The 12,842-nt window shown below is 33.8% G+C and overlaps 3 protein-coding genes across 3 annotated transcripts; 2 read left to right on the top strand and 1 right to left on the bottom strand.

The window, feature by feature from the left end:
• The first annotated feature begins 1,398 nt into the window (after positions 1–1,398).
• On the top strand, positions 1,399–4,693 carry LOC122509742. The gene has a single exon (XM_043623974.1). The coding sequence runs from the start codon at positions 1,406–1,408 to the stop codon at positions 4,691–4,693; it is 3,288 nt and encodes a 1,095-aa protein (XP_043479909.1). The 5' UTR covers positions 1,399–1,405.
• Positions 4,694–7,009: 2,316 nt separating this feature from the next.
• Positions 7,010–7,897, bottom strand: LOC122509741. The gene has a single exon (XM_043623973.1). The coding sequence runs from the start codon at positions 7,895–7,897 to the stop codon at positions 7,010–7,012; it is 888 nt and encodes a 295-aa protein (XP_043479908.1).
• Positions 7,898–11,011: 3,114 nt separating this feature from the next.
• On the top strand, positions 11,012–12,421 carry LOC122509740. Its single transcript, XM_043623972.1, has 2 exons — positions 11,012–11,890; positions 12,410–12,421. The coding sequence occupies exons 1-2, from the start codon at positions 11,012–11,014 to the stop codon at positions 12,419–12,421; spliced, it is 891 nt and encodes a 296-aa protein (XP_043479907.1).
• The last annotated feature ends 421 nt before the right edge of the window (positions 12,422–12,842 follow it).

Below are 12,842 nucleotides of genomic sequence, written 5' to 3'. Positions count from 1 at the left end.
TTTAAAAAGGTTAATAATGGTAATTTTTAGAAATTATGAAAATTCATAAATTTTACTCATTTTCCGTAAATATTCATATTTTCCTGTAAAAAGAATTTCGTAATTTCATTTCAATGTCAGTAAATTGTCAGGGAAATTCATAAACTGAAACGTGTGATCACCCTGCATTTTATTAATTTATTTGCAATACTCATATGATTTTTATGTATATATAATACATATATATCATATATATCGTTATATATAACATATATACATATATATATACATACATATATATCGTTATATATAACGAACTTCTCATTTAATGAGAAATCGATCGGTTTAGCGAGATTTTCACTTCAGTAAGACGAGCGAACATGACAGCTCAGTTATCAAAACAAATAAGAAATTGTTTTTTGGTTCGCTTCTCGGATCGTGTCGCTCGAATGAAACACTAGATCAAATAGTCGAATGCCAAGTAATCGAATGGACAAAACGTCGAATGCTAAAAAGTAGTATAGCTATCCATTACTAAACCACAGTTCCTGCGGCTGCCGCTAGATGGCGCCACTGTCGCATACCTGCGGTCGGTAATTACCCTCGGTCGGTAATGTAGATTCCTACCTTATCAGTTGTTGGTAAGGTAGGTATCTGTTGGTAAATTTACCCCTGTCGGTAGGGTAGGGATCTGTTTTACCGACCGATCTGACACTTGGACTGCCCTTGGTGGGGGACTTTGAAATTAATTTATAATTAAATATTTATTTGTTAATTTGAATATTCGCGCCAAGTGTTAGTTCCCTCTGTCGGCAGAAAATTAAACTAACCTTGGTTGGGGACTTTTGAATTAATTTACCATTAACATTTTATTAGAGAATTCAAATTTTCGCGCCTAGTGTCGGTAATGTGTTACCATCAGTCGGTGCTGCAGAGTTCTATATTATCAGTGGTTGGTAAGGTAGATTCCTGACATGAATTTTATCTTGATCGGTAAGGTAGGAAACTGTTTTACCGACCAAGTGGTTAATAGTTATGTGAAGTCCCCACCACAGCTATGCGTGCGCATCTTTTGTATGTGTGTATCGGTGAGTTTGGGTATATAAGATGGAGCTGAACAGAGGAGCGACATTCGTAGCAGAATCTTGAGCCAAGAGGATCTACAACCAACAGCATACAACAACCAGAGTTTTCAAGGAAGTTTCAGCGTTGCAGAGGGCACCTTCATTGAGGAAGGTTTGCTTCACCGTTGAAGAAGGCGTTGAGGAGTGAAGTGGACTCCTGCGAGGAAGTCGTGCAACAGGGGGAAGCACTGTCGAATTCGAAATTTAGCTGGATTAATTTTTTTTAAAGTAAGACTTTCTATTGAAACTTTTCAGTGATATTTTGGGAAATTTAATGCTTACAGAATATTTTTTAATGTAGAATGCCTGGTAAACGACGAAGAGCGGCGGATTCGGACAAAGAGGTGCCTGTGAAGCTAAGGAGAATTAATTCGTTGCTGCTTAATGAATGTGCAATTCTTGTTCAATCGACTGAGGATGCTTCAACCTTACTCGAATTACTGAGAAACGATATCGACAGGACTCAATTTGTAAATAGATGGATGTCCATATGTGACTCGAATATTCAAACGTTAAGGAGTGTACTGGATGACCTTTATTGCTCGTCGGATAAGCAGAGATGTTTGAATCTAATTCAACAGTTTATTTGTCTTCGAGACAAATTTGAAGTTTACTTGAAGCGAGGTACTGAAGTTGCTGAACCTGCAGTTCCAGCAGTACAATTGGATGGATTAACGGACCGTGTGCGATGGGCTAACTGTGAAAATGCCTTTAAGTGTCGAATTCAAACGAGTATTATCGTCAACCTAGTCCACATAGATGTCAGTGCTTTTTTGGACGACGCGAGAATATTGTTTGCGGAATACATTGCAACTGTATTGGAGAAGCATGGTCCACTGAAAGTATACGCTGTTCTTGGTGCTAAATTCCGGAAAGTCGTCAACGATGAGGAAAAAGTTGAATCGAAGTACTTTAATGTGAAGAGTGAAATAATATTCCCGACAACAAAATTAAGTGTTTGGTACTGTAAAAATGTCAAGGAGCCAATTTTGAAGCAAGTGGAGGAGTTTACAGAGAAGGAATCACAGTGGACATTGCATTCGATTATGAAATTGGAAATTAACGTAAATAAATATAATCCAGTACGTGTTGGATCCTATATTGATTTACCACATCAAATAAAAATAAAGAAGGCTTGTGTCAATGTACAAAATTCTGACAAGATGTGCTTCAAGTGGTCAGTATTATCGGCTTTGCACCCAAGAAATCATCACTCAGATCGAGTTTCGAGTTACTATGAGTTTCAAAATGAATTAAACTTTACTGGAATCGACTTCCCCGTCAATTTAAAGGACATTGTAAAATTCGAGAAGCAAAATGACATCTCTATCAATCTATACGGACTTCGCTTAGTGAACAAAAATTTCATCACTGTTCCATTACACTTGACTTCAAACAAAAAAGCGAGACACATTAATTTATTAAGAGTTGAAAGTCACTACGAGAACGAGGCTGATAGTGATGATGACGATGTTCCTGATGTTACCATTCCTGCTGCATCTGATGATATCATATCACCAAAATATCACTATGTACGGATTAAGAACTTATCGAGGCTTGTAAATTATCAGCTATCTATGGATGGACATAAAAAACATATTTGTGACCGATGTCTGCATTATTTTGTCACCGAGGAGAGGTTAACCCGACATGAGCAGGAATGCAAAACTTTAAACGAGTGTAAAATCAACCTTCCAAAACCTGGGCAGAATTTCATTCAGTTTAAAAATTTTAAAAACAAGGAGAAAGTTCCATTTGTAGTGTACGCCGACTGTGAGTGTCTGCTGAATCCTGCTGAAGCTGAAGAAACAACTAGCAATACTGAAGTGATTCAACATCATGAAGTGTTCAGTATTGGTTATTACGTGAAGTGCAGCTATGATGACACGTTATCCGGATACCATTCCTGTCCAGAGGGAGCAGATGCAGCCAAGTGGTTTGCCCAGGAGTTGAAGCAGTTGGCTGAAAAAGTAGACGATATCTTCAAAAAACCGATTCCAATGATCCCGTTGACGCATGACGAGATTGAAGCTTTCGTGGATGCTTCAATCTGTCACATTTGTGAAGGGCAGTTTTCACCGCTGGAGAAGAAAGTTCGAGACCACTGCCACCTAACAGGTAAATATCGAGGCCCAGCGCACGAAAAATGTAATTTAAATTATCAAGATTCGAGAGTAGTGCCTGTTGTTTTTCACAATTTGAGTGGGTATGATGCTCATTTTATAATTCAAGACATTTGCCTAGAATTTGAAGGAAAGATTGATCTTTTACCATTGAACAAAGAAAAATACATTTCTTTCACTAAGCATGTTAAAGAAACGGAAATCAAATTTCGATTTATTGACTCTTTCAAATTCATGGCTTCGTCTTTGAAAAAATTGGCATCATACCTCTCTGAATATAAAATTGTCAATCAAGAATTTTCTAACTTCATGGATGAAGAAATCGAATTTCTTACACGAAAAGGGGTTTTACCTTACGAATACTTAGATTCTCGAGATAAATTGAAAGAAACAAATTTACCGACTAAAAAGCAATTTTATAGTACACTTAATGACAGTACGGTATCTGACGAAGATTATGAGCATGCCCAACGTGTTTGGTCTACTTTCAATTGCTCTAATCTCAGTGAATATGTTGATTTGTACATGAAGACGGATGTGTTGCTATTGGCAGACATCTTTGAAAATTTTCGTGATCAGTGGTTACAAGCTTATCGACTTGATCCTGCACATTATTATACGACACCGGGTTTAACGTGGGACGCGATGTTGAAATATACCAACATGAAGTTAGAATTGCTAACCGACATTGACAAGCTAATGTTTTTCGAGCGAGGTGTGAGAGGGGGCATTAGTCAATGTAGCAATCGCTATGCTTGTGCGAATAATCCTTTCATGGAAAATTTTAATGAAACCGAAGAAGTCAAGTACATTATGTACTACGATGCAAACAATCTTTACGGTTGGGGTATGGTACAACCACTCCCTTATGGTGGATTTGAGTGGGTTCAAGTTCCCGACAATTTTGATTTCAATATACCTGATGATTCTCCTTTTGGCTACGTTTTAGAAGTAGATTTATATTACCCGAAAGAGTTACACGATAGTCACAGCGATTTACCATTTTGCTCTGAACACTCAAATCCACCATCAGAATCAAAACAAGCAAAGCTTTTGACTACATTGAAGCCTAAGCGCAAGTACATTATTCATTATAGAGTTTTGAAACAGGTTCTTGCTAATGGTCTTGAGTTGGTTAAAATTCACAGAGTCATGAAATTTAAACAGTCGACATGGCTTAAGCCATATATTGATTTCAATGCCACAATGAGAGCCAATTCGAAAAATGAATTCGAAAAGAACCTGTTTAAACTCATGAATAACGCCGTTTACGCAAAAACTATGGAGAATGTACGCAAACATGTTGATGTAAAACTTGTTACTAAATGGGGTGGTCGCTATGGAGCTGAGGCTGTAATATCGAAACCAAATTTTCACAGCCGTTCGATTTTCTCTGAAAATTTGGTTGCGATTGAACTGAGAAAAACTGAGATTTTGATAAACAAACCGATTTATATTGGTTTTTAAGTACTTGATGTATCTAAATCACTGATTTATGATTTTCATTACGACTACATGCTAAAAAAGTATGGCAATGATTGTAAATTGATGTACACGGATACTGATAGTTTAATCTATGAAGTAAAGTGTGAAAACATTTATGCGGATATGAAGGAAGATATCCACAAATTTGATACTTCGGACTATCCGCAGAATAATGTTTATGGTATTCCGCAAGCCAACAACAAAATCCTGGGACTCATGAAGGATGAGTGTAGTGGGAAGATAATTATGGAATTTGTTGGCTTGCGGAGTAAGATGTATAGTATTCGCGTAAACGGGCAAGATTTCACGAAAAAAGCTAAGGGTGTTAGAGCGTTAGTAGTGAAAAATTCCATTGATTTCAACGATTATGTTGACTGTTTACAAAATTTTTCGATTCAGATAAGAACACAACATGTAATTAGATCTAGGCTTCATAGAGTTGAAACAGTTAAACAACACAAAATTGCTCTCAGTCCAATGGATGACAAGCGCTTTTTGTTACCGGAGAGCTACGACACTCTTGCTTGGGGGCATTATAAGATAAAGAAAAATTAAGTTTGTAAATATTTTGTTTGTAGATTGAAGTGTGTGTGTGTGTGTGTGAATTGTAAATATTTTGTTAATATGTATAGAATTAAAGTTGTTTTGTTAAATAAATAGACAGTTTTAATATATTTGATTCCATTTTTTTTATTTATAACCTTATAATATTTACATTTATATTAAAAAAATTTTTAAGTTTAAAATTGAATTAATAATGAATCAACAATGAATTAATAATGAATCAATAATGAATCAATAATGAATCAACAATGAATTAATAATGAATCAACAATGAATTAACAATGAATCAATAATGAATCAATAATAAATCAACAATGAATCAATAATGAATCAACAATGAATCAATAATGAATCAATAATGAATCAATAATGAATCAACATTAATTTGTTTTATCTATCCAACTATTATGAGAATTATCGAAGCCTAACCATTTGACAAATATTTTATTTCCTCGCGTCTTTAGAATTTTTTCTACAAGATATACATCAGGATATTTTACTTTAAGAAGTTCCTCTTCGTAGAATCCTCCGCTGATTGGTTGGTCTTGATAATCCTTGAGCTTGTAAGTCACAGGTTTAGTGGGTACAACTTTATCAATGGTGAATATTTCAGTTATCCAATTTGGAGTATAACCTTTTTCAAAGATATTCTTGTATTTGTTGACTCGTACTTTATCACCCATTTTAAACTTTGGTCTTCTTCGCGGTATTTTTCTTAACTTTAAAAATCGATCTTTTAAAATGTCAACATCTTCTGGAGTAACATCTTTTGGTTTCATGCCAATTGTTCGATGTTTTGTATCATTGTAATTGGACATAAGGGTAGGTAATATATCAAACCACTTATAATTTCCTCGCAAACTAAATTGCATCCACATTTTGCGTTTAAGTGTTCGATTAAATCGTTCAACAATTGATGCTTTTAGGTTACTGTACGTTGAATAAAAATTGATTTTATACAGTCTCATTAAAGTTTCAAATTGTGAATTGTAAAATTCTTTTCCTTTGTCAGAATGCAAGTTTTTTGGAATACGTCCTTCTGTAAAAATAGATTTCATTGCAGCAGTGACATCTTTTCCACTTTTACTCTTTACAGGAACGGCCCAAGCGTACTTGGAAAAAGTATCTATAACTGTTAGTAAGTACTTGTATCCTTTATTAACTTTGGAGTATGGTATCATTTCTACCAAATCTGCTTGCCAAGTATCATCAATGTCACGCATTTCAACTCGACGTCGAGGATAATTTTTTCGAGCTTGTGTGTGAAGCTCATTCACCACTGTCAATTTTTTGTCTTTCATTTTCAATTACTCTTAAACGAGAATCCAGTTCACCAATAATTTTAGCGTTTCGATATGTTAAATCTTGATTTATTTGTCGTTCAAGATTTTTTAATTTTTCTGTTACAGAGTCTTCGAGAACTTTCAACAATATGTTACTGTTGTCAATATCTAATCGTAGTGAAGATGTGATTTGATATACTAGTCGCACTTCGTTTTCTATCATCCGTCGAGCAAGTAATAAAGTAACTACGTCGTCTTCTTCTTCAGCTCTTCCAACGTTACAAATTCTTATGCCTTCAAGGTCGTAGTTACCTTGAGAATTGACTCTAAAACCAACTCCAGGTGGTCCAGGTGGTCCTCGTTTCGGTATAACACTTGTCCCTTGATTGAGAGGATGTCCGAATACATCAATACTCATTTTGAAACTGATGTATAGTCAACTCAACACTTCTTAATATATAATTTGAGCTTCACGTAACTCTTTAATAATGGACATAATTTCATTATTATGACTTGGATTACCAGCTGTTTGAGAAGCAGTAAGTAGTCTTAAACGGTCAACCAACTCATTAGGATCATCCCAATAGACATAGTCTGGTTGAAAATTTCTTTTCGTAATCATAAATTTTGGAAGCGAACTGCCAGTTTTTGATTGCCTTTTTGGAGTTTCATTGTGAGGAAAAAGTTTTGATATAATATTGGTGAATTTATAACCTCTACTTGTTTGAACAGGTTCAGAGGAACTGTATTTTTTTCTGTGTGCATTTGAGGTAATGAGGATTTGTTTATAATTATTCATATTATCTTCACTAATGTATGAGTTTTCAGGTTTACTTTTAAATAAAAGTTCCAATAATCCAGAGGTAATATTAAAATTTTTATTTCCAACATTCACAATGTGATCTTTAAAACTTATTGGTGAATCACCAATCACAAGTGATCCGTCTCTCACCTTACGAACTCCGTATACTAGATCTAAACATTGTTTTCTGTTATGATTGACCAAGTACATATATTTACTAAGAACTCTATCATATTCAAAGCCTGGAATTAATGATGATGATGATGATTGACTATCATCAGCACTCATAAAAGACATGCTATCATCATCTTGCTCCTCTTTAAATTCAAGCTTTTCTTTCTTTTCCGTTTTAACATTTTCACGTTTAATATCAGACATATTAACAATTTTTTCTAAAGGTTGAACTATGGGTTTGAATGTTTCATTTAGAGCGTTTTCAACATTTTCTTTTCCCATTTTAAACATACGATGCTTACGTCGAATTGCTTCACTAGCTTTAGCAATTTGACGTAAATATTCTTTTTGCTTATGGTACATCTTGATATATCAAAGTCTTAACTTGAACTAAAACAATTTTAACCATAGGCTTTATTTATAGTGAAACAAAACAAACAAATCCTTTTCTATACTTCCCCTCATTAAAATTACTATCCTTGTCGATAGCAACAAATCCATACCTGTCAGAATTCCAACAAGTTGAAAATAACTCTCGAAATTGAGAAAATGTCATGTCCGTATTTACATGATCATTGTATACATGTTTTAAATTCTTTTCGTCTTGTCGAAAAAGCACCAACAAATTAACATTATCTCGCACTAAATGTTTAGGAATTCTTGCATAAGTCTGACATAAATAAAAACTGTCAACACTTACATGTCTACCCATACAAAAGAAAGCCCTTATATTATCTTGCTTTTCACAAGCAACATCGTCAAATATAAAAATAGAGTTTGGTTTTGCATTTTGAGGAGATATTACTTCTTCATGTTCACTGAATGGTAAATATTCAACTCCATCAACTTCACTAACAACTTGTTCCAAAAATTTATACTTTGGTTGATGCAGCGATTTTGAGTAAAGATAAATATTATCAAATCTAAGACCATTTGGATCTAATATTAAAGATAAAAGAGCATTTGTCTTCCCACAATTTGATGGACCACAAAATATCGCACGAATACTACCAGATAATAAACTACCATGACGTTTCACTTTCTGCTCATGTTGTTGAACAATCGAGTCCAGATTCACGACTGGTAGTTTAAAAGGCAGTTGATTGAAACGCATCATGATTTAAACTGACACGAAAGGTATAAATACAGTTCTTTTATATGCTTTGAGTCATTCTAATCTTATCTTTCACCGAGTAAGGTATGATTATACATCGAAAAAGATCTCGAGGTAAAGGTCTATTGAATAGTCTTATAAACAAGTTACCATTCAAGTTACATTTGCCAGGTTATCAATATTGTGGACCAGGCACAAAGTTAGCAAAACGTTTAGCTCGAGGTGATCCAGGTGTCAATCCTTTAGACGCAGCTTGTAAGGAACGTGTGTACATACACGTTGCCAAGCTTTATCAGCTAGTACCCTATCAGCAGAGTTTCTTGTTTCAACGTCTGCTCGATTTTTCGAGTATGCAATATCGTGATATTGCATACTCGAAAAATCGAGCAGACGTTGAAACAAGAAACGCTGCTGATAGGGTACTAGCTGATAAAGCTTGGCAACGTGTATTTGCTCCAGACGCAGGTTACAGTGAGAGAGCTGCAGCTTACGCAATAACCAACACAATGAAAGCGAAATCAAAATTAGGTATGGGACTCAGAAGAAAGAACAAGAAGAAGAGGAGAAGGAGGAAGGCAAATTCCAAGAAGAGAATAGCCTTAAGAAGAATTGTTGATGCTGCTAAAAAATCTATAATTCCTGGAAAGGATGTTAAATCTAAAATCAAGACTGCTATTGAAAATGCTAGAAAAGCTGTTAGAAGCGTGGGAGGTAGAAATAAAATTTTAACACCTCGTATTCTACCAGTACCATCAAAAGTTGGTGGTCTGTTACCATTAATTCCAATTTTTGCTGGGCTAAGTGCGCTTGGAGCACTTACTGGGGGAGCCGCTGGTGTAGCAAAGGCAGTTAATGATGCAAGTACAGCAAAAGAGCAGTTAAAAGAAGTTCAACGTCACAATAGAACGATAGAAGCAGTTGCACTTGGTAAAGGTCTTCATTTAAAGCCCTACCGACATGGGTTAGGACTTCATTTGAAACCATATATTAAAGGTAATGGTATTAAAAGAAAGTGTTGTAGAAAAAAAAAGATTGTGAGACTATCACAACGAGCATTAACTGATGTTGATTTGTTAAAGTACTCTAAAGAATTAAAAATTACTTATTTTTGAGGAGTTTACATGCGAAATGCATTGCCAAAACGAGGACCTCATAAAAATGAATCAGCTATTATTAACCTTGATGATAGATATGGGCCAGGAACTCACTGGGTTGCATATAAAAAGGATAAAAACAATGCAGCGTACTTTGACAGCTTTGGAAATCTTCAACCACCATTAGAACTTGTCAACTATTTTGATAAAAATACTGTAATAAAGTATAATTATGAAAATTATCAGGATTATGACACCTTTCATTGTGGTCATTTATGTCTAAAATTTTTGTGTAAACAGCTTAAAAGGACAGAAAGATATAGTCTATATAAATAATTGTAAACTGATAACTTTAATCAGTATTAAAAAAGACATCATCATAGATGAGTCACTTACTTTAACTATATCTGGTAATTCATCTGTCTTAGAGGCTGAATATTTTCCTCCAATAGAATTGTTACCTAATAAAAACTATATTCTTGGACTTGTAGAGCTTTTAACATTTAATTCAATTCCTAATGTTGATGAAGGGAAGAATAAATTTTATATTGGAAATCAAGTAATAACTATCCCGCCTGGCAGTTATGAAATTGAAGATATTGAAAAATATATTCAAAATTCTGTTTCTAATGGAACTGAAGTTTTAAGTATAAAACCAAATAATAATACTTTACGCAGTGAAATACGAAGCAGTCTTAAAGTAAACTTTCAACAAAAAGATTCTATTGGAGAATTATTGGGGTTTGCACCACGACTACTATCACCTAATAAAACGCATACCTCTGATTTACCAGTATCTATCCTCAAAGTGAATTCTATTCGAGTTGAATGTAGTATTACAACTGGTGCATACATTAATAATAAAAAGGTTCACACTATTCACGAGTTTTTTCCAATAGTTCCAGCTGGATATAAAATCGTGGAAGTACCTTCACACGTCATTTATCTTCCAGTTGCCGTGAAGACAATACATAATATTCAGCTGCGGATTGTTGATCAAGATGGAGATTTAGTAAATTTTCGAGGGGAGACAATAACAATTCGTCTGCACGTTAAATCAACATAATGGGCATTGTGTTCCACAGAAAATCTGGTGGAAGTTATATAAACCAGTCAACATGTCAGAAAACATTCAGTCTACAGTCAGTTCGCAAGAGCTTAACACCTCAGAACAAACTCTTTCTGAAACAACTCGGTCTGCGAGTTCGTCAAGAAAAAAAGAAAAATCATTAATTCGTATTCTGTTTATTTGTTGCTGTTGCAATAAAAATGGACGAGACTTTGAATATTTTAAGTCAAGTTAAATATGATGATTCATTAGCACATTATGAGATTCATTCTCATCAACCTTATGTTTCATCAGCATTTATTAATAGTGATGAAATTCGAATTGCTGTTCAACATCAAGATTTATATATTCTTCCTAGCAAAAGTACATTACATGTGCATGGAAGACTAACAAAAACTAATGATACTGTTGTGACGAATACAAAACTTATTAGCAATGCAATTTCCTATCTGTTTAATGAGATTCGTTATGAACTTAATGGTGTTGAAATTGATCGATGTAAAAACGTTGGTCTTACAACCACCATAAAGAGTTACATTTCTCAAACACCTAGTCAGATTATTTACGCTGAGAATGCGGGTTATATTAATTTTGATGATGCCAGTAGAGTGACAAATGATGCAGGTTATTTTGATGTGAATATACCACTGAGCATGATTCTTGGATTTGCAGAAGACTACAGAAAAATAGTTGTAAATGCAAAACATGAACTAATTTTAACAAGATCCCGTACAGACCTTAATGCAGTGGTTAATATTAATGGAGTTGAACGTGAAGAATTTAAAATTGTAATTAATAAAATTGAATGGATGATACCATATTTATTTGTTGGTGATCGTCAAAAAATTGATTTATTAAAATTTATTGAAAAAGATCCGCTTATAAGTATGAGTTTCAGATCTTGGGACATGTATGAATATCCACTAATACCAGCAACTCAAAAACATGTTTGGACTGTAAAGACTTCTACACAAGTTGAAAAACCTCGTTATGTTATTCTTGGTTTCCAAACTAATCGAAAAGATAATCAAACAAGATATTCCAACTTTTTTGATAACTGTAATCTCATAAATGTTAAAGTAAATATACAAAACCTTGAAGAATTTAATTGTCCTTCAATTAAAAAGCTTAAGTTTGAGACGTCATCGCATATATGTACCCATCATACTCTGAATAAAAAATGGTGTGCAGCAAATAATCTTATAATGTTAAGAAATTGGATTTTAAAATCTGAGAATGAATTCTTTATAAGAAATCGAGATGAAGTTGATTCAAGAAATGGATATTTTACTGTAAATTCTACTGAAACACTAAAAGATTTTTATGAAAATGCCAAGCTTTTTTAAAAAATAAAATATATTTTACAAATTTAACTAATTTGTTTAATTATTTCCATATCCTACCCTATTTTTATTAATAAACAATAATTTAGAAAACAATTATTAAAATTCACTAGTTTTTAAATATTAAAAAAAAATAATTTAAATATTAATTGTTTTTCATAACTAGTAATAAACTATAAATTTTATTTTAAAAAAATAATTTTAAATAATCTTTAATTTCAAATGAAGTTTTTGGAAGTACTTGACACGTTTCAGAGAGGTAGCTAACGCACGCGCAACGTGAACCGTACTCTTGCGTTGAGTTGAGTCTCTGCGGGAACTCCCTTTCTCTCTGACGCTCGACCGTCTGTGGGGGAATTCCCAACTTTACAAAAATCTTAAAAATTTGAATTTTTCAATAATTTTTTGGTATTTTAAAAAAAATTGTATATATGGGACATTCCACGTCAACACGGACAGAGCTCTAAACAAAAATTGCTTTGATGGATTTAAACGTTCTAGGGCTTAAAAGATTTCTACGTTCATGTACTTTAAGATGCCGATGGGCGTTTTTTGCAAAATTCCATTTCCGATGCCAATAGAACTGTCAAAAGTCAAAAGGTCCAAAAATCTCAAAATACTTTTATGAATTAAAAGCAAAAAACGAGGTAAATTATTCTGTAACTCATTCTTTATCAGTTTTTAGGGT

The sequence above is a fragment of the Leptopilina heterotoma genome, unplaced genomic scaffold, assembly GCF_015476425.1.
Source record: "Leptopilina heterotoma isolate Lh14 unplaced genomic scaffold, ASM1547642v1 Lhet_62, whole genome shotgun sequence".
NCBI lineage: Eukaryota > Metazoa > Arthropoda > Insecta > Hymenoptera > Figitidae > Leptopilina > Leptopilina heterotoma.
This window is presented reverse-complemented; position numbering and strand designations above follow the sequence as displayed.

Bases quoted from the DNA above. Each gene is read 5' to 3' on its own strand.
- LOC122509742 (XM_043623974.1), top strand. From the start codon at position 1,406: ATGCCTGGTAAACGACGAAGAGCGGCGGATTCGGACAAAGAGGTGCCT.
- LOC122509741 (XM_043623973.1), bottom strand. From the start codon at position 7,897: ATGTACCATAAGCAAAAAGAATATTTACGTCAAATTGCTAAAGCTAGT.
- LOC122509740 (XM_043623972.1), top strand. From the start codon at position 11,012: ATGGACGAGACTTTGAATATTTTAAGTCAAGTTAAATATGATGATTCA.